At 37.0% G+C, this 27,274-nt stretch overlaps 1 protein-coding gene across 5 annotated transcripts; it reads right to left on the bottom strand.

Annotated features, from left to right (window-relative positions):
• Window positions 1–3,128: 3,128 nt before the first annotated feature.
• Window positions 3,129–8,244, bottom strand: LOC107609542 (AT-rich interactive domain-containing protein 6). Of its 5 annotated transcripts, XR_015892137.1 has the most exons (15): window positions 7,906–8,237; window positions 7,345–7,815; window positions 7,132–7,265; window positions 6,938–6,977; window positions 6,605–6,657; window positions 6,069–6,114; window positions 5,530–5,622; window positions 5,132–5,260; window positions 4,957–5,008; window positions 4,771–4,846; window positions 4,120–4,186; window positions 3,982–4,032; window positions 3,730–3,822; window positions 3,363–3,547; window positions 3,129–3,195 (listed from the first exon to the last, which is right to left on the bottom strand). XR_015892137.1 is itself a non-coding variant. In XM_016311542.3 (14 exons), the coding sequence occupies exons 2-14, from the start codon at window positions 7,702–7,704 to the stop codon at window positions 3,443–3,445; spliced, it is 1,299 nt and encodes a 432-aa protein (XP_016167028.1). In that variant the 5' UTR covers window positions 7,705–7,815; window positions 7,906–8,244; the 3' UTR covers window positions 3,247–3,442. The 5 variants fall into 5 exon arrangements, 4 of the variants coding, with proteins under 4 accessions (XP_016167028.1, XP_016167029.1, XP_020961644.1 ...); XM_016311542.3 differs by lacking the exon at window positions 3,129–3,195 and having other exon boundaries at window positions 3,247–3,547; window positions 7,906–8,244; XM_016311543.3 differs by lacking the exon at window positions 3,129–3,195 and having other exon boundaries at window positions 3,247–3,547; window positions 5,132–5,245; window positions 7,906–8,240.
• Between the last annotated feature and the right edge of the window lie 19,030 nt (window positions 8,245–27,274).

Genomic DNA, 27,274 nt, shown 5'->3' with positions numbered 1-27,274 from the left:
TTTCTGATCTCAGCTTGCTAGTTTATTTATTAAAAAATTAAATAAAAGAATCTTATAATCATCATATATATTTAAGTATTGAGACAGGAGTATTATTTTATGTGCATCTTTTGATTGTTATTATAATATTGAGAACTTAGTCCCACAGCGCCGCTGGTTTGTCTCCTCATATAGTGGCTTCTCCATCATCTATCTTTGTTTTTGTTTAATTGATTATGGTTTTCAGTTTAATTTTAATTTAGACGCCTCTAAACAGGCACGGACAATATTATTTTATTTCTAATGATACTATAATAATATTAATTTGTTGATAACTCTATTATATGCCCTACTAGATAGGTCGTATAATTAAGTGTAAGTGTGTAACTAATAATTAATCATCGCACTTTTTCAGTAAGGTTATAAGACCAGGAAGCACTGAAACCTCAAATTGCATATTTATTAACGGAGATGTTTGGTAACAAAAGAAAATCAGCAAAAAAATAATCGTAACTTGTCTTATTTAGCATTCATTAACTATTGCGACAATTAATAAATTCTAAATAAGGCAAGTTCTAGCTGTTTTTTTGGTCTTTCTAGCATTACCCATTTATTAATTTGTTGGTTCCATGTGCTTTGCGTTGATGCTCTAAAGCACCAACTAAAAGCATGTTCCTCTTTGCACCAAAAACGTAACCCTAGTTCTTGCTATACTGTTATATTCTCTACTTTGGGAAGCGAGGTAGTAGAACTTCAAACTTAAAGTTTGACCAAATTAAGTCTTAAGGCTAAGACTTGCACACTTAATTTGCATTGAAGAACTTTCTTCTGTCAGTTACTACTTATACTAAACCACAGAATTATCTCATTATACTATTGTTTTCCTTACATCTATTTTATATTTTATTTTAACGTTTCGCATTTATTGAAACTATTTTGCATAGTGGATGGGTTTGTTTTCCCGAGAGAAACAACCACTTAACTCATTTGCATACTGTAACCTCTGAAGGAAAAGAAAACCGAGGAATTATTGGAGCTGCCTGTGACATTGAAATTTGAGTAGAGTATAAAAATATATTCTTGGAACTGGGAATGAATATGCATCTCATCTTATTTCTTTAAATGGTTTATTTTATTATGTCCTGATCGAAACTGGTTAGTTAAAGGTTGAGCTTTTTAGATTTTCATTTCATTCATGTCCCCAAGATTGCTGTCTGAATTTCAGTTTCACAAAAAATATTAGTTAATTATATTTGCCATGTATGTGTTGTGCAGAGTGTAGACACACACATACGCATGGCATAGACAAATGTTATATTCACAAGGTACTCCTTAATCAGCATAGCATGCTTTAATTTTGGCCTTCATATACTTCCACTAATTGAGTAGCAAGAAAAAAGAAAGGAACCTAAAAAGTGATGCATGCAATAGACATCTATATTCACTGTCAACAATTTGGGAATAGGCAGTATTATGTAGGTTAGCATTTGTTTTTTACTTTTCTTGGAAATACTAAATCAATTTGGGCTTGCCTTTTCTTTTGCCGGTTAATGAGCAAAGCTATTACGTGGTCTGATATTAGTTCATTTGTATAGTAATACATGTTGAAATTTTGAGTATGACTAATTATACCTACTACTAAATTACTGCACTAATATAGTAATATCGAACTTCATAACAAGATTTTTGAAGTCTATATATATTATAAAAGGAATGTTATAGCATTATGTTTCTGTACACCTCTCCTATATCACACCTTTCAATTTTGATATTAAATGATTCATACGAAATGAAAAAAAAAAAAAAACTCTAAAATAAAAAGAATTGTGAAATGATAAAATAAAAAATTAATCACCATTAAATTTATAATTTTTATTATGTGGGAGTTTTACTATTTTTATTTAAGTATGCTTAAGCTTTCACTGTTTTACTTTAGAAGAGCTTAATCTAAAAAAAATATATACAAAAAAATAGTGCAAATATCATTTCTCTATATATTAGAGAGTTTTAATTTGACTATCCACTATGAAATTTAAGGTTTCAAATTTAAAAATTATATAAACTAATGTTTTAAACTTTAAAAGATTATATTAATTTTGTTAAAATTTTGAACATTTAGTTATGAAATTATTTAGACTTTCAAATCATGAAAAAACACATAAATTTAGGATATTAAAATCCTAAAAAATTATGCTCCTTTTGTAGGGGTTTGAAAACCCCCATTACTACAAAATTATTTATATTTCACATACTAAAAAATATATAACTTGGGATTTTAAATCCTAAAACAGAATTTCTTTTGTAAAGTATAAAATTATTTAGAATTTTAAACTCTAGATAAATAATTCAGAGAATTGAATGAAACCCTAAAAAGTATATTCATTTTGTGAGATTTTGAACTTTGAAGTTTGAACCCTCGCTACTATAAAATTATGTTAGAATCTTAAACTAGAAAATAAATAGGTTTAATTAAGTTTTGTATTCCTATAATAAAATATCTGTTTTATATTTTAATCCCTATAAAATTTTTCATTTGGGTTTCATTCCAGTAAAAGTAAAACGTTTTTGGTCCTTATAAAATATTCGTTCTTGTTTTAATTGCTAGTGCTAGATTTTGGTCCCCATAAAATACCCATTTTGTTAATTGCTAACATAACAGGTTAAATGTTAATATAGCACATCTTGCTATATCAACATTTTAGTTTGCCATCCATTATCTTCACAAACTAACACCAATAATTAAATTAAAAAAAAAATCTAAATTTTACTAAAGAAAAATTTTAAGTACCAAAACAAAAACCCAGATATTCTATAGAGACCAAATTTTATATTTACAATTTTAATCCAAAAAATGCTCATTATATGTTAAGCCCCACTATCGTATAATTATTTAGGATTATTAGTGTTTTAAACATAAGTAAATATTTATATAAATGTCTTTATGTAAAAATTAAAACTAATATAAATATATATTATATGTGTTAAATAAGTTTGTTAGATATACAAACCTTTTAATAATTTTTAGCTATTATATTTGCATGAAAATGTTTTCATACAAATATTTACATCAAACACATAATCTGTTCTTTTTGTGGAATTTTAAACTCGTCTATAGTATGTAGAGTTGCGAATCCAAAAAACCTATAAACTTCCTTAAGAACGCGCTTTTGGTCTTTGCAGGAGCAGGAGTTCTTTAACCACTCACTACTAATGATGCTGCAGCGCAAAATAAAGTATGAATAGGCAATTGTACTTGCGCACAGGATATGAAGATAATCAAAGCATATATATTGCATCCATGAAAATGTAACTAACAGTAAAAATAAAAATAAAAATGAAAAAACAATAATAACAGTTGGGTGGCAGTTTCCGCTATTCCATACATAGTGATGCCCTGGTTGTAGAGCACATTTCAAGTCCTGAGTGATGAACTTCAAGAAGCCAACCAATGAAAGGAGGAAAGTTACACAGCTCCCTGCTCAAAGGGAACACGTACAAACAGTCGGCCATGCAAACTAACTACAGCAGATGTCTGAAGCGGATCAATTCTTGCAGGTAAGTTCACAACCTGGAACAAGAAACAAATATTTAAAGTGAAGACCTCAAGTTTCAGTCAAGCACCTTCACCCAAGAAGTTAATTAAAATATTGCCGTACTAGCATTATAACTTTTACTACTACTGTCACCATTAAGGTATTCGCCCGAAAATAGAATTATGTCTAGACTCTGTTATGGATACATAAGATTCACCTTCTTGAAGGGGGTAATTCCCCATGGATTGTCAACATGTTCTGGGAGACCAGTTATAACTAGACGACCAACTGGATCAGATTGGACTCGCACCTGCGGATTGGTTAAAATCTAGTTAGCAGTTAAAATTTACACCAAATAAACAGGCAATAGACAATTTAGATAAGTGGAAACGAAATACTCATTTTACATGATATCATGGTACTGCTATTTATTGTTTAGCGATTACAGACAAAGAACCAAAGCGATTACCTCCTCGCGAAGGAGTCCAGGAACTAGTGCATAAACCTCAAAACAATCCTTCTGTACATAGATACAACAAACATTCCATGTTCATTTATTTATCTATTTACTTCAGAAGGGAGAGAATAAAAAAGGAAACCGACTTACAGTTTCTCGCACATTGACCTTCACCCAGTCTGCTGGGGGTCCAACATCTACAACTGCCGTGACCAATCTGCCAGATGAAAATCATTAGTCACAAACTTGAATGAAATGCATACATACCTTTTTTGGCTTCAAAGTAGATACTACAAATTATAAATGGTTAAACTGATAAAGAAATCAGCACTAATAATAAATGCCAAAGGGTAAAATTTTACTAGCTGCTGCTTCTAGTTAACAAAACCTTCCATGAAGAAGGACATAGATATAGAAACCTTGGGGAACGAGGGGTTTACAATACCATGAAGGGAGAAGTCTAAGGACCTAATCAAGATATGGGCAGGGTAGTTCGACTGTGACACACTGAATTGTGTTGTATTGTTAATTCTTTATTTTATTGTGATGTAAAGGTGTAAACCAAGAAATCTAGTAGAAAAATGGTATCTGTTTATTCTGTAATAACAAAAGTACTTTTAATCAACATCTTATATTTTATAAAAAGATATCAATATTAGAAGTTATTAAAGAGATAACTTTAGGCAGTTGCTACTAACATGAACAAAGATCATGGATGGATAAGGCCGAACAGTGACACAAAAATAATGACTACATGGAAAAGACTATAGATCAATCAATTCAAAAGACAAGAAACTTAACTGTCTATCTCCTTCAATATTTGCAGCTTTCCCAGCATGCTCAAGAACAGATGGTGTCCTGTGTTTATTTAGCATACCTAATTCATCAAATCATGTAGAAGGAGCTCAAAATCAATTTGAATAACAATTGGGTATGTTGTTAAGAAAATAAACAAATAATGATTTATCATGCATATAGAGAGCATACCAATACTTTTGAGGTTCTTTTCTCGTTTCGGAGTAGAATTGGAGTTCTTATCCTATGCAAGAGAATTACACAAGTTCTATTGATAAAAAAATTGCCATAAAACATTCATGTATATATAACTATATACGCAAATACACAACAAATAAGAATGCAAAGTTTATAGGTCTCAACAGACCTTAATAACTGGCTCAGCAACCTCACCATATCCAAGTAGGCGCTGGGCATGCCAACCTTGCATTGCACGTGCTGCCGCATCCCTTCGTGCCCTACCAGAGCCAGAGCCTGGAGCCTGGTAAACAGCAGTCTGCAAAATTAAACTATTATAGCTATATATATAAACAATATGTCTTATCAGGTAAGCAGCTATTTTGTTCAAACCCATTCATATGAAGCACAATTACTTCACATGCCAACTTGAGTCTCTTGTAAGATACAATATAATTAAGGAACAAGAACAAGCTTATTCAGTTTCATAACTTATCAGGCCCATTGCTTGGCAAAAGGAAAACAAAAGGTGGTTTGCAATTAAGAACTAGCAAAAAAATAAATAAATAAATAAAATAAAATACAAACCTCTTTTTCCACACTTGAAGATTGATGAAATGATCCAACAGGGAGCTGTAGCTCCCCAATTTCTCTCTTATACTTTTCATACTCTAAAAGTGCCTGACATAATTGAAAAAACATCAGGAATAAAGTAGATCAACAGATCATGCAAGTTGCATAGAAAAGGTATCAGGACTCAGAAGTGACATGGGAATGGCACAAGGCAGTAAAGGATACATAATAGCAACTCTGTTTAGTTTCATTTGTATTGAAGAAGTCCTGTGACAAAGACAGCTAATGTGATGGTAAGGTGAACAAGAGACAGGATACAGACTAGTTTCTTTTACATTTAAAGAGTGGGAGACAATGAAGTAGACAACAATTCAAACAAAAAATGATATATGTGTCATCAGATGTCTTGTTAAAATGTAGTCTATTTTGGTATCAACAATAGCTAGAAATTCTATCAAATTCATGAATGCTTGAAATATTAAACATGCAGTCTTACCAATAATTAGAGATGACAGCTATTTATTATGCAAAATTCCTTGAAAAATGAACATTACCTTCTCATAAAAGATTCTAAACGTCCATGAGACTGTAGTGCAAGTCCTGCGAGAGAAATGTATTCAATGTCCTAATGAGAGAAGGATATGGCGTTGAGATGAATTCTTGAAGGCTATTTATCTCTTAGAAACTATATATGCTAATATGCTAATGCTAACAAGCAGCTGCAACAAACGACATATTGCTCATATGGTGTTTATTACTGGTAGTAAACAGCACAAAAGCCAGATGTGGGGCTATGCAGGCATAGAAAGATACAGGGAACACTGAAGACACAAGAGGTGAGCATGCTCCGACACTCTTTTATTACAATCATATATATATTCAGGCCAATTTTCATTCCTTTCCTTCCAAATATATATCAATCGACCCATGATGTAAGATTGAAGTATTTCATACACAATCCGTGAAAACTAAACTCAGTATATGATGCTCTGGCTGATAGAAGATGATGCACAAGTGACAAAAAGAAATTAGTCAATTTAAGGAACACAATGCCCTATCCGGCCACAAAACTATAAAACAACAGACTTACTTGGGTGGATGGAAAGACTCTCCTACTTGCCGCCACAACTTGGATCCAGTTACCTGCATAAAAAGAGTAGGTAAGATTAGTTCTGTCACCCATTAGAATGATTAATTAAAAAAAGAAAGGCACAAAACATGTCATCAATAATCATATGTTGTAGAAAAGGCATGGATAAGATTGTGACACTGGAAGAATAGTAGTAAAAGGCAGCCTTGGTTCGAAGTTTACTATATAGACAGCAATATTAAAGAGCTTTAGAATGTGAGAACGATGGGGATGACCAACAACAAGCAAAAAAATGACGAAGGATGAATACTAATGTAGGAGATGGATCCATACCACATCATAGCCACCAAGTTTGATGACAGCTCTCCATAACCTACAAACCATGCTAACGTAAGAAATCAACCAACAGAATGGTGAGAAAAACAACAAAAGCTAGTATGTATATAGGAGGAGCAGGCCAAGCATGATTTTACAATGCCATTAAGATATGGATTATTCCAATGAGTTGGAAAGGATATGTTACGCACTTGAGGCAATTTAGTGGCTCTCCATAAAACTTAGGAGGCTTGAACTCCAAGGATCTCTCTCTATAGAAACTCTCCAGCTCTCTCATAAATGCTTCTCGTTCGGAATACGAACCAGACTCATCATAATCAGTCATCTGCAGGTAAAAACCAAGACAAATACAATCTTTGAAACTTATAATGAATGAGCAACCCAAGTATTCTAGTTAGAATTACCTCAGTATCATGGAGCACGTTTTTCATTTCCCTAACATTCCTCTCTTTAGGCTTCGGAGTGAGTAATTCATGGTGCGAATGGACTTTAGGATCTTGAAGGCGATTCTCAAGGCGCGTGTTACTACTATCCGTCTTGGTCTCTAGCACAGAAAGAAGAGCAGAATTGGCATTCTTGTTGTCATCACTTTGCCGATCGAACATGACATGATCCTGTTGGAGCTGAGCAGGGGAGTTGGAATCCACATTCTGATCCTTTTCTGAATGGTGCTGGCGCTGCAAAGCGGCATCGTCATCTTCAACAACCTCCATTTCTAAATTTCCATGAGAGTTATCAACTAGCCGCTCGGGGCCATCCTCCATGGGTGACTGCGAATCCTGAGCTCTACTCAAACACTAAATCATGAGCATCGTGCCGCTAGGGTGTTAACGGAATTCGAGTCGCGGTGTAGAAGAAGACGAGAATTAAAAGCCCTAATAAAAGGAAAAAAGAAAAACGGTTTACGATTTATAAGGGGAACAAACAAGGCCTTGAATGTGAATGTGATGTGGTGCTTAGCGTACCTTGGGTGAATTGGCGAGGGTTTGGGGAGTGACAATGTAGCTTGGTTGAATGAAGAGAGCGTGTTTGTGTGAAAGCATGGAATATTGGAAGAAAGGAAGAAGAAGAAGAAGAAGAAGCAGACCTGAGCTGAGCTGAGCTGACCCAACGGCGGTTGGGTTCAGTAGACTTCACTTAGGATTCGTAGTTGGGAGTTGGGACCCTAAAGTAGCCTCCGCAACGGCGGTTAACTTAAAAACGCACCTCCTTACCACCACCGCTCTACGTCACAGATCCACTGTATTCCACCTTCTTTCACCTCAAAAGACCATCTTATCCTTCATTCCATGTGCTTGCCTTGCAAATTATATTATTTTGAAATTTTATGCGAATTATTATTATTATTATTAGGGTTAAGTATTTTTTTCATCGTTAAGATCTTGGGTGAAAATCTAAATCGTCTCTAATGTTGAATTTTGTATTAAAATTATTATTTTTCTAATTTTTTAATAAAATAAATTTTATTATTATCTCTCCTATTTACCCTCCTCACTTAAATTGTTCACCTCACTACATCCAGTGTAGTCTACATTGCCACAGTTCCATTCTCATACTCACCACCATACTTACACACACTCTCATTACAATAATACTCATTCACCATTACTTTCTGTAACTATATGTATGTCTTCATTCATCATCGTCATCAATAACAACAATTCTTCTCACTCAAATCTTCACTATTTACCTTTTCACCTACAACAATACCAATTATTCTTTTTTAGTTTTTTTTTTTTAAAAAAAAATCAAACGAGATTAACACAAAGAAAGAGGTAATAAAGAAGTTCAAACGTGAAGAGAGGAATAGAACAAAACAAGAAAGGAAAAGAAAAGAGAAAAAGGGCATGACAAAAAAGGAGAACATCGTTGTGTTGATGCTGAAGTCGTCAATTGTGTATTGTCATCGTCGTTGTTATTGTTGAAGGCCACTGTTGTGCTCCATCTTAACCCTATTTGTCATTTGTTATCTTGCTTGTGTTCGTTGAAAGTGTTGTAACTACGAGATGGGATGGTGGTTGTCGTCAATGTTAGAATGGGATGGAGTTGCCTTTGAAAAATAACGTCAATGAGTAGCGACACCCTTACTCGCCAGCAATGCCTTCTTCTTCCTCTTCTTCTCTTCTTTTTTTCTTTTCTTCTTTTCGTTCTCTACCTCTTCCCCTATTCTTTTCTTTTTTGTTTTTTTTCTTGCTCTCCCTCCCTCTCAAGTTGTGCATTTGTGGTTGTTGAAAGTAAAAGAAGGAATGAGGGTGAATTTGGGACTAAGGATATTTTGATCTAAAAATTAGAAAAGGATGATTTTAAAATAAAATTAAATATTATGAATGATTTTAAACGCAAAAATATCTTAGAGACGATTTTAATTTTGATTCAAGATTTTAGGAACAAAAAAAGTATTTAACCCATACAACTATTAGGTTTACATTAAAATCAACACAAAAAATAGTCACTAATATAAAATATATATTAAAATATAAAATACACATTAAACATGAGTTAAATAATACATATATTTGTATATAAATGCGTAATAGTTGATTTTAGTGTACAAATAATATTTTTAATTATCATATTATAAGAGATGTGTAAAACTAAAGCGAAAATTTTTTGAGCAAGACTTTTTAAAATGAGAAAGTTGCCAAAATGATAAAATGAATTTTAGTATTAATATTCTCAAATATATCTCTCTAAGGTTTTCTATCACACTCAATAATAATATACTCATCATATTATACTCAGATTTTCTCTTGTAATCAAGAAGTTCTATTAGTGTTCATGCTTGTAAATCATACTAAGGAGAAATTTCATGAAAAAAAAATATTTGTGAAAGAAAAATAGTACAATATCCTTTAAATAAAGACAAAATGTTGCCAAAAAAAGGTTAATAAGAACAAAATCCTGACCAAAAAAAAAAAGAGTACGGTCTTTCCCTCTTGGCAACATCATTTAAGATTACGAAATCGATGCATTCTGATCTAAGATGCCAATCTTTTAAATGAGGATTGTGAAAGTAACTTTATGAATAAATCTGCTAGATTTTTACTTGAATGAATCTATTGAACATCGATTATTCCTTGGTAAAGAATAACATAGGAGAAATATGTTTCATCCTATCATCTTTGATGTATCCATCTTTAAGACCAAAATTGCATGCTACATTATCTTCGTACAAAGTAGTTAAAAGATATTTTCTTATTATATAGTCCACATGATGATTAAATATACTGAATCAAATCGCTAAGTCAAAAGTACTTGCAACTTGCTTCATGTATCACAAGTATTTCTGTTTTATGGACTTCCATGATGTAGCTATATTACCATATGTAAATAGATCTCTAGTTTGATATCTATTTTTATGTGGAATGATAAACCATTATTTTATGGTTTACATTGTGTTTGATTGTGTGGTTTTATCAAATCTTTACCCACTTATTCATTAAATCAGCATGTATTTACAACTCCTTCCCAAAACTACTCCATGGTTTAAAATAACCTTCCTAAAGACTTTTAATTATGTATTTTAATTCTTCTTTATTCCATTCGATGTCGTGATCTGTGTGTCAAGTGTTTCAGGTTTTATAGGGCATGAATGACTTGGAGATTGGAAAGGAAGCTTGCAAAAATGGAAGAAACACAAGAAATTGAGGAGATGACCAGCGAGAAGTGACGCAGACGCATGGCTCACGCGACCGCGTGAAATAGAGGAAATTGCAGTGACGCGTTCGCATGCCTGACGCGAACGCGTGAATTGGAGGCTGCAAGAGTGACGCGAATGCGTGGACGACGCGCACGCGTGGCAAGGCAAAACACTGGATGACGCGAACGCGTGGATGACGCGATCGCGTGACGTGCGCGATCTGCAGAATTTGCTGGGGCGATTTTGGGCCCTGTTTTTACCCAATTTTTGGCCCAGAAAAGCATATTAGAGCCAGGGAACATGCAGAGACCAGAGAACAACATTCATTCCGCATAATTTTAGTTTTAGATCTGATTTTACTCCTTCTCTAGTTTTTCTCTCTACACATTCATAGTTCTTAGGATTTTGATTTTATTGCTTTTTGGACTGGGATATTGAGAAGAGTTATTACCTCCGTCAAGACTCCGTCATTCTAGTTTGTTTCCTTACTTGTCACTTACTCTTCCATATCCTTAATTTCTTCAGAGTTACTATTGGATTATTTTTAGAATTTATTAATACAAGAACTATTTTTATTTTAATTGATCCTTTTGATTATTATTTATCAATACTTTCTTTACTTCCATTTCTCATTTTGCGAAGTTTATATTCATAATGAGCGAGTAGTTCCATAACTTGATTGGGAGTTGATTGAAAGGAGGACCTTGAGTTGGAATGCTCAAGAGTAAAATTATAGTTGGGTTTAGCACTGGGTCGCCCTCTAGTCACTAACACTAGTCCTTCCCAAGGGAGAGGATTAGAACTTGTGAATAGAAATTGACTTCCAACTTGCTTAACTTTCCTTTATCTGATAAAGGATAACTGAGCAGACAACCTTCAGTTATCACTTTTATCTTGGGAGAACTCCATCAAGGATAGGGTTTCCAACTAATCTTCTCCCGGTCAAGGTTTTTATTTAATTTACATAAATTTTCTGATTTAATTTCCTGTTTATCAACTCAAACCATTTTAGAAAATATCTGATTAATAAAATAGCACACCTTTCTGCAACTCGTTGGGAGGCGACCTGGGATTCATACTCCCAGTATTTTAATTCTAATTTTGTGACAACCCTTCTAAATTGATAAGCGGATTTTTGGTTGGTTAAGAACTATACTTGCAACGTATCTCTTATAATAATTTCTTAACTCGCCAATTTTCGCCACGTCAATTTTTGGTGCCGTTGCCGGGAAATTACAATAGCGTGCTAAGTTATTGATTGGAATTTATTTATTTGCATTTTATTTTATTTTGCTACTATGAGCTGCATGTTTCTTTCGTTAAATGATGCGTTCACTTCCTGATCCAAGCTTGCCAGTATTTGATCCTGAGATCAAAAGAACTATTTCACGTATAAGGCAAGCTCGGCATCGGTTAGTCCTCCCCGAGGGCAAATCTGAAACGTCACGTAAGGAAGAAACAAGCTCCCTTTCTACTGATTCGGTTGATTTACGTGCAGGTGACATGGCAGCCCCTAGAAGAGTTACTATCCAGGAGGCTGGAGCCTCTGATTTTACTATGCAACCGTTTCAAGCGCATCACCCAGCAGTGGCTATAGATTTTGAAATAAAGACTGCCCTGCTCAACTTGATGCCTAAGTTTCATGGCTTACCTGCTCAAGAGCCTATCAAGCACCTTAGGGATTTCCAAGCAGCCTGTTCTACTGTCAGGCGTGATGGTGCAGATGAAACTTCTATTCTGTTAAAAGCTTTCCCATTCTCTCTTGAGGGGAAGGCGAGAGAGTGGTACTACACTCAATTCCGCAGCAACTGTTTCTGACTGGGATACACTTAGAAGAGAATTTTTGGAAAAATTCTTTCCGGCTAAAGTTACTAATAAACTGAGGAAAGACATTTCCATGATTGTTCAGGACGAATCCGAGACTCTTTACGAATACTGGGAGCGCTTCAACAACCTTCTGGAAGCATGCCCCCCACTATATGATTGACAAGATAGTGTTGTTCGGCTACGTCACACAGGGTATGAGGCCCCAAGATAAGACCACATTGGAAAGTGCTAGCAATGGGTCTATGAAAAAGTACAAGACCACTGATGAGGCATGCAATTGATCAGCGACTTAGCTGAATCTACTCGAAATCACAGGCAGAAACAAAGCCGGTCAAAAGCTGTTGCAGAGGTATCTTCTAACAAGGAAACTACTACTCTAACTCAGAGTATATGTGAAATGACCAACTTACTGAAGCAGATGCAGCTGAGTCAACAACAAGCACAGCAAAGCCAACAGTTAGTCCCACTGAGAGTGTGCGGGATCTGCACTGATTATAGCCATTATACTGATGAATGTCCGCAGCTCCAACAGGAAGACAACACTGTGGCAGCCACTCATAACTTTTATGACCGCCCCAATCAAGGATACAATCAAGGTGGCAGTTACAACCATGGATGGCAGGACAATTCCAACCAAGGTTGGAGAGATAATTCTAACCAGAGTTGGAGGGACAACAATAATAGAGGAGGCAGAGACAATCAAGGATACCAGAGGTGCAATAATAACAACAACAGGCAGCAGAACCAGAACCAGCCTTACAGAGCACCTCACCTGAGGCAGTCCCAAAGACCACAGCTCAACCAACAACAAGTTCCGCAGATCACTCAATCTAATTCCTCTCCGAGTGATGAGGCTCTTCAATCCATTGCGCAAGGAAAAAAGAATGTGGAAAGTTCAGTTAATGGCCTAGCATCCGCTATACAAGCTCTCATCTCTCAGTTGGCATCACCCAATACTTCAAATACTTTAAACACTCAATATGCAAGCTCCAGTGGGATTCCTTCTCAACCCTTACCCAATCCAAAGGGTGGCATCAATGCCATCATCCTAAGCTCCGGAACCACACTGCAAGAGAGGAATCAGGAAGAGCCAATCCCATCAGAATACGCCTCAGCTGAAGAGGTGGTGGAAGTAGATGATGCTGAAGAAGAAGAGGACACACAAGACATGGGTGAAGAAGAAGAAGCTCAACCACAGAAAGAAGCACCAAGGGATGCAGACGTTGCAGAAAATGCCCTCCCTATTCCATTTCCACAAATTACAAGGAAGCCCAGGAAGCAGATGAAACTTGATCCCAAAATGGTAGAAATATTCAAAAAGGTTAAGGTAATTGTTCCCCTTTTTGATGTTATTCAGCAGGTACCTAAATACGCAAAGTTTCTAAAAGATTTATGTATACATAAAGACAAAATTAATGAATTAGAAACTATTCCTTTAGGTAGTTCTATATCTGCTTTAATGGGAGTTATACCTGAAAAGTGTAGTGATCCAGGCCCATGCATGGTTAACTGTATTATTGGAGGTGTGATATTTTCTGACTGCATGTGTGATTTAGGAGCATGTGTTAGTATAATGCCTTTGTCTATATATGATACTTTGAGGCTCCCTCCCTTAAAAAGGTCGGCAGCTCGTTTTGTGTTAGCAGAGAAAAGCATTATTACAGTGGTTGGAATTGCTGAAGATGTATTAGTGAGCATTAAAGGGCTCACATTCCCCATTGACTTTTATATCCTGGAAATGCCCCCCTAATGACTCAGGAAGGTCATTGGTGCACGAAATCACAATCACACTTTTGCAATTCCACACAACTAACCAGCAAGTGCACTGGGTCGTCCAATTAATACCTTACGTGAGTAAGGGTCGATCCCACGAAGATTGTCGGCTTGAAGCAAGCTATGGTTATCTTATAACTCTTAGTCAGGATATCAATAATTCTCAGATTTAATTGTAAAAAGTAAAAGAACATGAAATAAATACTTGTTATGCAGTAATAAAGAACGGGTTGAGGTTTTGGAGATGCTTTGTCTTCTGAATCTCTGCTTTCCTACTGTCTTCTTCTTCATGCACGCAAGGCTCCTTCCATGGCAAGATCTATATTGGGCATCACCGTTGTCAATGGCTACTTCTTGTCTTCTCAGTGAAAATGTTCCAAATGCGCTGTTACCGCACGGCTAATCATCTGTCGGTTCTCGATCATGTCGGAATAGGATCCATTGATCCTTTTGCGTCTGTCACTACGCCCAACACTCGCGAGTTTGAAGCTCGTCACAGTCATCCCTTCCCAGATCCTACTCAAAATACCACAGACAAGGTTTAGACGTTCCGAATCTCAGGAATAGCCGCCAATAATTCTAGCTTATACCACGAAGACTCTGATCTGAATCATGAGGCTAAGAGATATTCATTTAATCTAAGGTAGAATAGAGGTGGTTGTCAGGCACGCGTTCATAGGTGAGAATGATGATGATTGTCACGGATCATCACATTCATCAGATTGAAGTGCGAATGAATATCTTAGAATAGAAGCAAGCGTGATAGAATAGAAAACAGTAGTAATTGCATTAATTCATGAAGAACAGCAGAGCTCCTCACCCCCATCAATGGGGTTTAGAGACTCATGCCATAGAAGATACAATATGAAACATGTAGAATGTCATCTGGTACAAGATGAATCACTAAAAGTGGTTTTTATAGTAAACTAGTGACCTAGGGTTACAGAAAATGAGTAAGCTAGGGTGTTTAGTGTAAAAATCCACTTCCGGGGCCCACTTGGTGTGTGCTTGGGCTGAGCATTGAAGCTTTCATGTGTAGAGACTTTTCTTGGAGTTAAACACCAGCTTTTGTGCCAGTTTGGGCGTTTAACTCCAGCTTTTATGCCAGTTCTGGCGTTAAACGCCAGAATTCTTAAGCTGAATTGGAACGCCGGTTTGGGCCATCAAATCTTGGGCAAAGTCTGAACTATTATATATTGCTGGAAAGTCCAGGATGTCTACTTTCCAACGCAATTGAGAGCGCACCAATTGGGCTTCTGTAGCTCCAGAAAATTCACTTTGAGCGCAGGGAGGTCAGAATCCAACAGCATCTGCAGTCCTTTTTCAACCTCTAAATCAGATTTTTGCTCAGGTCCCTCAATTTCAGCCAGAAAAAACCTGAAATCACAGAAAAACACACAAACTCATAGTAAAGTCCAAAAAAGTGAATTTTAAATAAAAACTAATAAAAATATAATAAAAACTAACTAAAATATACTAAAAACATACTAAAAACAGTGCCAAAAAGCGTATAAATTATCCGCTCATCACAACACCAGACTTAAATTGTTGCCTGTCCCCAAGCGACTAAAAATCAAATAGGATAAAAAGAAGAGAATATACAATGAATTCCAAAAATATCTATGAAAATCAGTATTAATTAGATGAGCGGGGCTTTTAGCTTTTTGCCTCTGAACAGTTTTGGCATCTCACTTTATCCTTTGAAGTTCAGAATGATTGGCTTCTATAGGAACTCAGAATTCAGATAGTGTTATTGATTCTCCTAGTTTAGTATGTTGATTCTTGAACACACTTACTTTATGAGTCTTGGCCGTGACCCTAAGCATTTTGTTTTCCAGTATTACCACCGGATACATAAATGCCACAGACACATAACTGGGTGAACCTTTTCAGATTGTGACTCAGATTTGCTAGAGTCCCCAATTAGAGGTGTCCAGAGCTCTTAAACACACTCTTTTAGCTTTGGACCACGACTTTAACCGCTCAGTCTCAAGTTTTCACTTGACACCTACACGCCACAAGCACATGGTTAGGGACAACTTAGTTTAGCCACTTAGGCCAGGATTTTATTCCTGAGGGCCCTCCTATCCACTAATGCTCAAAGTCTTGGATCCTTTTTATTACCCTTGCCTTTTAGTTTAAAGGGTTATTGGCTTCTTCTGCTTGCTTTTTCTTTCTTTTTTTCTCTCTCTCTTTTTTTTTCGCATATCATCCTCTTTTTTTCTATTCACTGCTTTTTCTTGCTTCAAGAATCAATTTTTTGATTTTTTCAGATTATCAATAACATTTCTCCTTTTTCATCATTCTTTCAAGAGCCAACAATTTTAACATTGATAAATAACAAATTCAAACATATGCACTGTTCAAGCATTCATTCAGAAAACAAGAGTATTGCCACCACATCAAAATAATTAAACTGTTTTAAAATTTGAAATTCATGTACTTCTTTTTCTTTTTCAATTAAAGACACTTTTTATTTAAGAAAGGTGATGGATTCATAGGACATTCAGAGCTTTAAGACATAAACTTTAAATTTTATTAATCATGGAATGACAATAAGACTCAAAAATAAATATAAGAGCAACCCAATAATAATAGAAGACAGAAAATAATAAAAAAAAAGAAAAATAAATGACTCTTAAAATAGACTCTTAATAATAAAGGTTATCACAGAGTTAGGACTCAACAACCTTGATTTTGAGAAGTGGATGCTCCCTCAATCTGTGGGGTGCTTGGTCCTTCAAGGGAGAGCTTCTGGCACTTCAGCTCCTGTAGCTCACGCCCCTGCTTTTCCTGTTCCTTCAGCAGTTTGTAGAGCATGCAGTTTTGATTCTGCTGTTCTTCCTTAAGTTGTTCCATAGCTTCTTGCAGCTTGGTAACAGATGCTTCTAGGCGGGTCCAGTAGTCAATTTCAGGAATTTCTGGGAGGAACTCCTGCGCCCTCCTTTTTATGGAGTTGTCTTGCACTTGTCCTTCCATTGACTTCTTGGTGATTGGGTGTTCGATTGGGATGAATTCATCTACTCCCATCCTTACCCCAGCATCTTTACATAGCAGAGAAGTTAAGCTTGGGTAGGCCAGTTTGGCTTCAGTGGAGTTCTTGTTTGCAATTGTCTAAATCTCACAAGAAATTAGATGATGAATCTCCACTTCTTTTCCAAGCATAATACAATGAATCATCACTGCTCTTTTGACAGTGACCTCAGAGCGGTTGCTAGTGGGCAATATAGAATGCCAATGAAGTCCAACCAGCCTCTTGCACTGGTTTGAGATCTCCCCTCTTGAGTTGGTTTGGGACACCTTTTGAATTGGTTATCCACTTAGTTCCAGGGAGGGATATGTCCTCTAGAACTTGATCCAACCCCTTATCTACTCTCACCATTCTCCTATTAAAGGATTCTGGATCATCTTGTAGTTGAGGCAGTTTGAAGACCTCTCTTATTTTGTCCAGATAGAAGTAAATAAGCCTCCTTCTGACCATGGTTCGGTAGGTATGAAAGGCGGTTCCAGTTATTCTCTGCTTATCTGTTAGCCACAAATTTGAGTAGAATTCCTAAACCATGTTTCTTCCAACCTTTGTTTCAGGATTAGCTAGAATTTTCCATCCTCTGTTTTGAATTTGCTCTTGGATCTCCGGATATTCATCTTCTTTCAGATTGAATTTAACTTCCGGAATCACTGACCTCAGACCCATTATTTTGTGGTAATGGTCTGCATGTTCTTTGGTTAGGAACCTCTCTTGATTCCAAAGACTCTTTGGAGTATTATCTTTCTTGCCTCTTGATTTGGTTTGTTTTCCCTTAGGTGCCATGATCTTGATGAGTCTTAGCTCAGTGATCACGGAAAAATACACCAAACTTAGAGGTTTGCTTGCCCTCAAGCAAACGAAAGGAAAGGGGAGAGAGAGGAGAATAGGCAAATTCGAATGGTGGAGAGGGGGGGTGGCCGAATGTGTATTTATAAGAGGATGGGAGGGATTTCGAAAATTTTGAAAGAGATATGCCATAGAGATATGATTGGTGGAAGAAAATAAAATCATGATATGAAAAAGATGAGATTTTCAATTGAAAAAGATATAAAGAGATTAAATCTGAAAATTTGGTTTTGCATCTAAGAAATAAGAGATGATATGATGGGTTTGAAAAGATTTGAAAAGAAATTGAAAAGATACTTGAGTTTTTGAAGAAGATTTGGGAAGGATTTGAAGGAAAATTGAAAAGAGATTTAGAGAATTGTTGAATTTTTGAAAATTGAGGGTGAATAATGAAAGTTTGAAACATGTTTATGCAGAAAATTATGAGTTAAAACATGAAAATTTGAAAAAAATTTGAATTTGGAAACAAAATCTCCTCCCCTTACCTTTCTGGCGTTAAACGCCCAGAATGGTATCCATTCTGGCGTTTAACACCCAATTGTTGGCCATTATGGGCGTTTAACGCCCAGCCAGGTACCCTGACTGGTGTTAAACGCCAAAAACCCCTTTATCACTGGGCATTTTGCTGAACGCCCAGGATGCTGCAATTCTGGCGTTAAACACCCAGAATGGTACCCATTCTGGCGTTTAACGCCCAAAATGCCCTTTACTGGCGTTTTCTTGTCAGCAAGCTCCTTTTTTCTGCTTTTTGCACTGAATCCTTCTGTAACTCTGTGAATTCCTTCAATTTTGATGATTAACCTTTGAAGAACATGTATATCAAATTTCTACAAGTATTAATTACAACAAATAACCTGCTAATGACTGGGTTGCCTCTCAGCAAGCGCTTCTTTATTGTCTTTAGCTGGACCTTTACTGAGCTTCATTCAAGCCTCAGTTTTGAGCATTCTTGCTCAAAATTGCTTTCAAGATAATGTTTGATTCTCTGTCCATTAACAATGAACTTTTTTTTAGAATCAATATCTTGAAGCTCAACGTATCCATATGGTGACACTCCTGTAATCACATATGGTCCCCTCCACCGGGATTTTAATTTCCCGGAGAATAATCTGAGCCTAGAGTTGAATAGCAGAACTTTTTGTCCTGGCTCAAAGACTCTGGATGACAATTTCTTGTCATGCCACTTTTTTGCTTTTTCCTTATAAATTTTTGTATTTTCAAAAGCATTGAGTCTGAACTCCTCTAGCTCATTTAGTTGGAGCAATCTTTTCTCACCAGCTAACTTAGCATCCAGGTTTAGGAATCTGGTTGCCCAGTAGGCTTTATGTTCCAGTTCCACGGGCAGATGATAGGCCTTGCCATACACAAGCTGGTATGGAGAGGTTCCTATAGGAGTCTTGAATGCTGTTCTGTATGCCCACAGAACATCATCCAAACTCTTTATCCAATCCTTTCTACGGGTAATTACAGTCCGTTCCAGGATTCTTTTTAACTCTCTGTTAGAGACTTCAGCTTGCCCATTTATCTGTGGATGATACGGAGTTGCTACTTTGTGGCTAATTCTATATCGGACCATAGCAGAGTAAAGCTGTTTATTGCAGAAATGGGTGCCCCCATCACTGATTAGCACTCTGGGAACACCAAATCTGCTCAAAATATGTTTCTGAAGGAACTTTAGTACAGTCTTGGTATCATTAGTGGGTGTGGCAATTGCCTCCACCCATTTAGATACGTAGTTTACTGCCACCAGAATGTAAGTGTTTGAGTATGATGGTGGGAAAGGACCCATGAAGTCAATACCCCATACATCAAACAACTCAATCTCCAAGATCCCTTGTTGAGGCATGGCGTAACCATGAGGTAAGTTGGCAGCTCTTTGGCAACTGTCACAGTTACGCACAAACTCTCGGGCATCTTTATAGAGAGTAGGCCAGTAGAAACCACATTGGAGGACTTTAGTGGCTATGCGCTCACTTCCGAAATGTCCTCCATACTGTGATCCATGGCAATGCCACAGGATCTTCTGTGCCTCCTTTCTAGGGACGCATCTGCGGATCATTCTGTCTGCACATCTCTTAAAGAGATATGGTTCATCCCACAAGTAGTACTTTGCATTAGAAATTAGTTTTTTCTTTTGCACCCTGCTGTACTCCTGGGGTATGAACCTCACAGCTTTATAATTTGCAATGTCTGCAAACCATGGTGCTTCCTGAATGGCAAAGAGTTGCTCATCTGGAAAGGTCTCAGAGATCTCAGTAGAAGGGAGGGACGCCACAGCTACTGGCTCTATCCAGGACAGGTGATCAGCTACCTGGTTCTCTGTCCCTTTTCTGTCTCTTATTTCTATATCAAACTCTTGCAAAAGCAACACCCATCTTATGAGCCTGGGTTTTGAATGCTGCTTTGTGAGTAAATATTTAAGAGCAACATGGTCAGTGTACACAATCACTTTTGATCCTACTGAATAGGATCTAAACTTGTCAATGGCATAAACCACTACAAGCAGCTCTTTTTCTGTGGTTGTGTAATTCTTCTGTGCGTCATTTAGAACACGACTGGCATAGTAAATGACGTGCAGAAGCTTGTTATGCCTTTGTCTCAACACTGCACCAATGGCATGGTCACTGGCATCACATATTAATTCGAATGGTAATGTCCAGTCAGGTGCAGAGATGACTGGTGCTGTGACCAGCTTAGCTTTCAGGGTTTCAAACGCCTGCAGACACTCTGTGTCAAACACAAATGGCGTGTCAGCAGCTAGCAGGTTGCTCAGAGGTTTTGCAATTTTTGAAAAATCCTTTATAAACCTCCTATAGAATCCTGCATGCCCCAGAAAGCTTCTGATTGCCTTGACATTGGTAGGTGGTGGTAATTTTTCAATTACCTCTACCTTGGCTTGATCCACCTCTATTCCCTTGCTTGAAATTTTGTGCCCAAGGACAATTCCTTCAGTCACCATAAAGTGACATTTTTCCCAGTTTAAGACCAGGTTAGTCTCTTGGCAACTTTTCAGGACAAGTGCTAGGTGATCAAGACAGGAGCTGAATGAGTCTCCAAATACTGAGAAGTCATCCATGAAGACTTCCAGGAACTTCTCTACTATATCAGAGAAGATAGAGAGCATGCACCTCTGAAAGGTTGCAGGTGCATTGCACAGACCAAAAGGCATTCTTCTGTAAGCAAATACCCCGGATGAACATGTGAATGCTGTTTCCTCTTGGTCTTGAGGATCCACTACAATTTGGTTGTAGCCTGAATAGCCCTCCAAAAAGCAGTAGTATTCATGGCCTGCTAGTCTCTCTAGCATTTGGTCTATGAATGGTAAAGGAAATGATCCTTTCTGGTGGATGTATTGAGCCTTCTGTAGTTAAGACACATACGCCACCCTGTAACTGTTCTTGTAGGAACCAGTTCATTCTTTTCATTATGAACCACTATCATGCCTCCCTTCTTGGGGACGACTTGGACAGGGCTCACCCAAGGGCTATCTAAAATAGGATAAATAATCCCAGCCTCTAGTAACTTAGTGACCTCTTTCTGTACCACCTCCTTCATGGCTGGATTTAGCCACCTCTGTGGTTGAACCACTGGCTTAGCATCATCCTCCAATAGGATCTTGTGCATGCATCTTGCTGGGCTAATGCCCTTAAGATCACTTATGGACCACCCAAGAGCTGTCTTGTGTGCCTTTAGCACTTGAATTAGTGCTTTCTCTTCCTGTGGATTTAAAGCAGAGCTTATGATCACTGAAAAAGTATCACCTTCTCCCAGAAATGCATATTTCAGGGATGGTGGTAGTTGTTTAAGCTCGGGTTTAGGAGGTTTCTCCTCTTCCTGAGGGATTTTTAGAGGTTCTTTTATTTCCTCTGGTTCCTCCAGATCAGGCTGAACATATTTAAAGATGTCCTCTAGCTCTGATTCAAGACTCTCAGTCATATTGATCTCTTCCACCAAAGAGTCAATAATGTCAGTGCTCATGCAGTCATTTGATGTGTCTGGATGCTGCATAGCTTTGACAGCATTTAACTTGAACTCATCCTCATTGACTCTCAGGATCACTTCCCCTTTTTGTACATCAATAAGAGTTCGTCCAGTTGCTAGGAAAGGTCTTCCTAGAATGAGAGTTGCACTCTTGTGCTCCTCCATCTCCAGCACTACAAAGTCAGTGGAAAAGGCAAATGGCCCAACCTTGACAATCATGTCCTCAATTATGCCTGATGGATATTTAATGGAGCCATCAGCAAGTTGAAGACATATCCGGGTTGGTTTGACTTCTTCAGTCAAGCCAAGCTTTCTAATAGTGGATGCTGGTATTAGGTTGATACTTGCTCCAAGGTCACATAAAGCTGTCTTAGTACAAACACCTTCTAATGTGCACGGTATCATAAAGCTTCCTGGATCTTGAAACTTCTCTGGTAAGCTTTTCAGAATGATTGCGCTGCATTCTTCAGTGAGAAACACCTTTTCAGTTTCTCTTCAATCCTTCTTATGACTTAAGATCTCTTTCATGAACTTAGCATAAGAGGGTATTTGCTCAAGTGCCTCTGCAAACGGGATCTTTATCTCAAGAGTCCTGAGATAGTCTGCAAAGCGGGCAAATTGTTTGTCCTGTTCCGTTTGGCGGAGTTTCTGAGGATAAGGCATCTTGGCTTTATATTCTTCAATCTTAGTTGCTGCAGGTTTATTCCCTACAGAGGTGGTTGGAGAAGCCTTCTTAGAGAGGTTATTATCAGCACTTGCAGGTGTCTGATCCCTCATTGGTGTTTGAACGCCAGGATTGGGTGCAGGATGGGCGTTTAACGCCAGCTTCCCACCCTTTTCTGGTGTTTGAACGCCAGAATTGGGTAAGGAATGGGCGTTTAACGCCAACTTTTCTCCCTTTTTCTGGCGTTTGAACGCCAGAATTATTCCTCTCTGGGTGCTTGCTGTCCTCAGAGGGATTTTGGGCAGTGGTTTGATCATCCTCTATCATTTGTTCCTTTCTTGACTTTTTGCTACTTTGAACTGAATTATTCAATATCTTCCCGCTCCTTAGTTGGACAACTTGGCATTCTTCTGTTATCTGTTTAGATAGCTGCTGTCTTGTCTGATTCAATTGTGATTTTATATTTTTGTTAGAATTTTTAGTGTCTTGGAGCATCTCTTTAAATTCTACTAATTATTTTGTCATAAAGAGTAATTGCTGATTAAGTTCAACAATCTGTTCTTGAGGATTATGATCAGTAGTTGTTGTCATAACTTCTTCTTTTATGGAGGGCTCACTGCTTGAGTACAGATGTTGATTTCTAGTAACTGTATCTATGAGTTCTTGAGCCTCTTCAATTATCTTTCTCATGTGTATAGATCCACCAGCAGAGTGGTCTAGAGACATTTGAGCTATTTCTGTAAGCCCATAGTAAAAGATGTCTAACTATACCCACTCTGAAAACATTTCAGAGGGGCATTTTCTTAGCATCTCTCTGTACCTCTTCCATGCATTATAAAGAGATTCATGATCCTCTTGTTTAAAGCCTTGGATGTCCAGCCTCAGCTGTGTCATCCTTTTTGGAGGGTAAAATTGATTCAGGAATTTGTCTGATAACTGTCTCCATATTTTTATGCTTGCTGTGGGTTGGTTATTTAACCACCTTTTAGCTTGATCTTTTACAGCAAACGGAAATAGTAATAATCTGTAGACATTTTGATCCACTTCTTTATCACGTACTGTGTCAGCAATTTGTAAGAACTGTGCCAGAAACTCAGTAGGTTCTTCCTGTGGAAGACCGGAATACTGGCAATTTTGCTGCACCATGATAATGAGATGAGGATTTAGCTCAAAACTGCTTGCTTTGATGGGAGGTATACAAATGCTACTTCCATATGCAGCTGTAATGAGGTTAGCATATGACCCCAGAGTCCTTCTGGATTGTTCATTTCCACTTATGTCCATGATGGAGAAAAGAAAATTGAAATGAATTGCAGATAAATTATATTTTTATTTTTATTTATTTAATTAAAAGTGACCGAAATTAAAATAGAATAAAATAAAATAAATGGAAAATAAAATAAAATTTCGAAAAAAAAGAAAAAAATAAAATAAAAGCAAATTGAAAAATAAATTAATTAATTAATTAAAAGGATTTTGAGATTAGCAATCAAAAGGATATGATTGAAAATTATTTTGAAAAAGATATGATTGAGAAGATATGATTGCAATTTAAAAAAAAAAAGATATGATTGAAGAAATTAGAAAGATTTGATTTTTGAAAAAGATTTGAAAAGATCAATTTTTGAAATTAGAATTTTGACTTGACTAAAAAGAAAAGATATGATTTTGAAAATCTTTGACTACTTTAAAGCCAAATTTCGAAAATTATGAGTAAAACAAGGAAAAGATTTTTTTTTTTATTTTTGAATTTTAATAAGGAAAGAGAGAAACAACAAAATGACACTAAACTTAGAAATTTTAGATCAAAACAGAGAGAACAAACAAGAACACTTTGGATGTCAAGATGAACACCAAGAATAAATTTTTGAAAAATTTTTAAGTAAATAAAGGCACGAAACACACCAAACTTAAAATTTTTAGAAAATTAAACACAAAATTTCGAAAATTTAAAGGAAAACACAAAGGAGACACCAAACTTAGAATTTTTAAGGATCAAGAAACAACTAAGAGCATGCAAATTCGAAAAATTAAAAGAAAGTAAAAGCATGCAATTGACACCAAACTTAAAATATGAAAGTAAACTCAAATAAAAGACTCTAAACCAACAAAAATAAAATATTCTTAATCTAAGCAACAAGATAAATCGTCAGTTGTCCAAACTCGAACAATCCCCGACAACGGCGCCAAAAACTTGGTGCACGAAATCACAATCACACTTTTGTAATTCCACACAACTAACCAGCAAGTGCACTGGGCCGTCCAAGTAATACCTTACGTGAGTAAGGGTCGATCCCACGGAGATTGTCGTCTTGAAGCAAGCTATGGTTATCTTGTAACTCTTAGTCAGGATATCAATAATTCTTAGATTTAATTGTAAAAAGTAAAAGAACATGAAATAAATACTTGTTATGCAGTAATGAAGAACAGGTTGAGGTTTTGGAGATGCTTTGTCTTCTGAATCTCTGCTTTCCTACTGTCTTCTTCTTCATGCACGCAAGGCTCCTTCCATGGCAAGATCTATGTTAGGCATCACCGTTGTCAATGGCAACTTCCCGTCCTCTCAGGGACAATGTTCCAAATGCGCTGTCACCGCACGGCTAATCATCTGTCGGTTCTCAATCATGTCGGAATAGGATCCATTGATCCTTTTGCGTCTGTCACTACGCCCAACACTCGCGAGTTTGAAGCTCGTCACAGTCATCCCTTCCCAGATCCTACTCAGAATACCACAGACAAGGTTTAGACGTTCCGAATCTCAGGAATGGCCGCCAATAATTCTAGCTTATATCACGAAGACTCTGATATGAATCATGAGGCTAAGAGATATTCATTTAATATAAGGTAGAATGGAGGTGGTTGTCAGGCACGCGTTTATAGATGAGAATGATGATGATTGTCATGGATCATCACATTCATCAGATTGAAGTACGAATGAATATCTTAGAATAGAAGCAAGCGTGATAGAATGGAAAACAGTAGTAATTGCATTAATTGATGAAGAACAGCAGAGCTCCTCACCCTCAACAATGGGGTTTAGAGACTCATGCCATAGAAGATACAATATGAAACATGTAGAATGTCATCCGGTACAAGATGAATCACTAAAAGTAGTTTTTACAGTAAACTAGTGACCTAGGGTTACAGAAAATGAGTAAGCTAGGGTGTTTAGTGTAAAAATCCACTTCCGGGGCCCACTTGGTGTGTTCTTGGGCTAAGCATTGAAGCTTTCATGTGTAGAGACTTTTCTTGGAGTTAAACACCAGCTTTTGTGCCAGTTTGGGCGTTTAACTCCAGCTTTTATGCCAGTTCTGGCGTTAAACGCCAAAATTCTTAAGCTGACTTGGAACGTCGGTTTGGGCCATCAAATCTTAGGCAAAGTATGAACTATTATATATTGCTAGAAAGTTCAGGATGTCTACTTTCCAACGCAATTGAGAGCGTGCCAATTGGGCCTCTGTAGCTCCAGAAAATCCACTTTGAGTGTAGGGAGGTCAGAATCTAACAACATCTGCAGTCCTTTTTCAGCCTCTGAATCAGATTTTTGCTCAGGTCCCTCAATTTCAGCCAGAAAATACCTGAAATCACCGAAAAATACACAAACTCATAGTAAAGTCCAAAAAAGTGAATTTTAAATAAAAACTAATAAAAATATAATAAAAACTAACTAAAATATACTAAAAACATACTAAAAATAGTGCCAAAAAGCGTATAAATTATCCGCTCATCAGCCATCATCAATCCTGCTTGGAAGACCATTCCTGAAGACTTCAAAGTTCAAGCTGGACGCATTTTCTGGAACTTATTCTTTTGAAATAGATGGCAGAATGGTGAAATTCAGTTTAAATGAAGTGATGAAGCACCCTCTGGACAATTATTCTATCTCCAGTGTGACATCATAGATAAAACCGTGGCTGAAATTCACCAGGAGGAATTAGAAGAGAAGTACACAGGACAAGGTCCAAGTGTGGGGACACTCTCAGAGGACAATGAGGGCACTTTGCCATTATCGCCAGCCCAAAATAATCCAGAGCCTGACCATGAGTAGAAATTGGAATTAAAGCCCCACCCTCCACACCTCAAATATGCTTACCTTGAGGACAAGCAGAAGTTTCCAGTTATCATTGCAAGGGAACTCACTTCTCAACAAGAAGAACAGCTACTCAGTGTGCTGAGAAAATACAAGAAAGTAATTGGATGGAGCCTAGCGGATATAGTAGGCATGAGCCCTCAAGTTTGTGAAAACAGAATATTCTTAGAAGAGGGAGAAAAGCCCATCCGTCAACCTCAGAGAAGACTGAATCCCACCATCTTAGAAGTTGTCAAGAAAGAAGTAACCAGGCTACTTGAAGCAGATATCATTTACCCCATCTCAGATAGCGAATGGGTTAGTCCAGTACAAGTGGTGCCCAAGAAGTCTGGAATCACAACAGTAAGAAATGAGCATGGAGAGCTTCTGACAACTAGAGTACAGAATTCATGGAGAGTTTGCATTGACTATAGGCGTCTCAACCAAGCCACTCGGAAGGATCATTACCCCTTGCCATTCATTGATCAGATGCTTGATCGCCTGTC

Source organism: Arachis ipaensis, chromosome B7 (genome assembly GCF_059453495.1).
Source record: "Arachis ipaensis isolate K30076 ecotype BB chromosome B7, ASM5945349v1, whole genome shotgun sequence".
NCBI classification, from domain to species: Eukaryota; Viridiplantae; Streptophyta; class Magnoliopsida; order Fabales; family Fabaceae; genus Arachis; species Arachis ipaensis.
The sequence above is the reverse complement of the archived record's forward strand: the minus strand, read 5'-3'. Positions and strand labels throughout refer to the sequence as shown.